Here is a 2,163-nt window from a genome sequence, read left to right on the forward strand (position 1 = left end):
CTCTTGCTCAGGCTGGTCTCAAACTCCTGAGCTCAAACAATCCACCCGCCTTGGCCTCCCAGAAAGCTAGGATTACAGGCCTGAGCCACTGCGCCCGGCCTACATTTTACATATTCTTAAAAGAGGAAGCTGAAACTCCATAATCAAAAGCTGACGGAACCAAAATCTGACTGAACCAACACTGAGAAACAGAGTAATGGAAGAAGCTCTTTTATTCATCAGAGAGCAAAAATACAGAATATATTTATTTATTTTCCATCAGAGAATATACTTTGTATTTGAAGAAACAAATGATTAGTTGTCGGGACTCGATTTTGGAGAATGGTCAATAAGTGACTTATCAGTGGTCGGATATTGATACCAGGGTCCATCTCCTCTCTGACGCATTAATCTTCGTACTTCCAGTTCCTTTAACCTATAACAAATGGAAAAGCAATATTGTGATCCAGCACTTCCAATTACAAATTTAATGGATTATCTCCATAAAGAACAACCACTCGAGAGACTTTTGATTTTATGTAAAGTATAATATCATCCCTCCACAAATTCATGTATAGGCATATATTAATAACTGGTATTAATATAATTTTTAAATGATATTAAAAATATATTTTTTAACATGTAAAATTTTTTATAGGAACATATAATAAATTGTTAAATAGGGGTCTCTTTTAAGGATGAGACTAGGTGTGGGAGGGAAGGAAATTGGTGGTGGTGGGGGGGGACAGGGTTTCCCTGTACATAAGAATAGAATATTTTAAAAAGAATTTAAAAAGAATTCCTTTTAATCTGACAGATATCTCCTAACAGTATCCTTGTCACCAGTTCATAATCTTCACTCTGAACAGGTAACTCTCTTTCCTAGCTTTATCCTTTTACATAGAGCATCCTGTAGTGCTGAAATAGTTTTATTAATTTTTTTTCTTGTGATCTGTAACCCCAGGAAAGGATTTTCTTCCCCACCCACCCCCTCTTCTGTCCTACCGTAATTCAGCCTTTTCAGCTTCAATGTGAAGGATAGCCATTGTTCTTTCATAATTCTTTTCAGGACAATCATAGAAAGTACGTGCGATCCATCTTGATATAGGATGCTACAAGGAAAATTTGTTTAAAATTAGTCCATTTCTGAACAGTACTTTGCTTTTCTAGTTTACTGTTCTTTAAAATGACCCTCCGAGTAAGATAAACCAATAACACCTACTATGTGCCAACTGCTTTACATATATATATATATATATTTTAAAGTAATTTTAATCCATTAGGTGGATACTATTTTTATCCCCATTTTAGAGATGCGCAAATTGCACAAAGTTATACAGCTAATAAGTGGCAAGGTCTGGACTCAAAACAGGTCTGTTTGACTCTAAAGCCGGAGTTCTTTCTCATTATACTATGCTGAATATATTACATGGCAGATTCAGAAGCCAAACCCCAGTTTTGGGGATCCAAAAATGGAGTTCTTTGCAACAGTCAGCATGAATAAATTAATTGTATGCTTTACCATAAGATTTAATAGGGAAGCCTTGCTTTTCCTTTTTTTTTTTTTGCTTGTGTTTTATATATTTTATTTATTAATTTTTTTTTATTTCAGCATATTATGAGGGTACAAATGTTTAGATCACATATATTGCCCTTGCCCCACCCGAGTCAGAGCTTCAAGCGTGTCCATCCCCCAGACGGTGCACACCACATCCATTAGGTGGGTATATACCCATCCCCTCCTCCCCACTCCCATCTGCCCAACACCTGATGAATGTTATTACTATATAGCATTGCTTTTCTAAAATGTAATTTATTCAGATAATAAAACATGATGGTGTATACTCTATATAAAGCTATCTTACTACAATACTTGTAAAGACAAGAAACAGTACTAATTTTAGGTTCTGGTAGCAGTGACAGCATAGTGTAATGACTGGTTAACAGTGCAGGCTCTGAGTCAAGGCTGCCTGCGTTCAAATATAGAGCCCATCTCTTGGACAGGTCCTTTAACCTCTTTTGAGCTTCAGTTTCTTTCTTTTTTTTTTTTTTTTTGAGACAGAGTCTCACTCTGTTGCCAGGGCAAGTGCCATGGCATCAGCCTAGCTCACAGGAACCTCAAACTCCTGGGCTCAAGCGATCCTCCTGCCTCAGCCTCCTGAGTAGCTGGGACTACAGGTGTGC

General features: G+C 37.1%; 1 protein-coding gene across 1 annotated transcript in view; it reads right to left on the reverse strand.

The window, feature by feature from the left end:
* Positions 1–258: 258 nt before the first annotated feature.
* Positions 259–2,163, reverse strand: part of NDUFB5 (NADH dehydrogenase (ubiquinone) 1 beta subcomplex, 5, 16kDa) — a 19,907-nt gene continuing 18,002 nt past the window's right edge. Inside the window, exons 2-3 of the mRNA XM_012639320.1 lie at positions 985–1,091; positions 259–415 (exon numbers count right to left, since the gene is read on the reverse strand). Coding sequence (XP_012494774.1) covers positions 295–415; positions 985–1,091 — 228 coding nt within the window. The 3' untranslated portion in view covers positions 259–294. The remainder of the gene's footprint in view (positions 416–984; positions 1,092–2,163) is intronic.

Source organism: Propithecus coquereli, unplaced genomic scaffold, assembly GCF_000956105.1.
Source record: "Propithecus coquereli isolate 6110/MARCELLA unplaced genomic scaffold, Pcoq_1.0 Scaffold14, whole genome shotgun sequence".
Classification (NCBI taxonomy): Eukaryota; Metazoa; Chordata; class Mammalia; order Primates; family Indriidae; genus Propithecus; species Propithecus coquereli.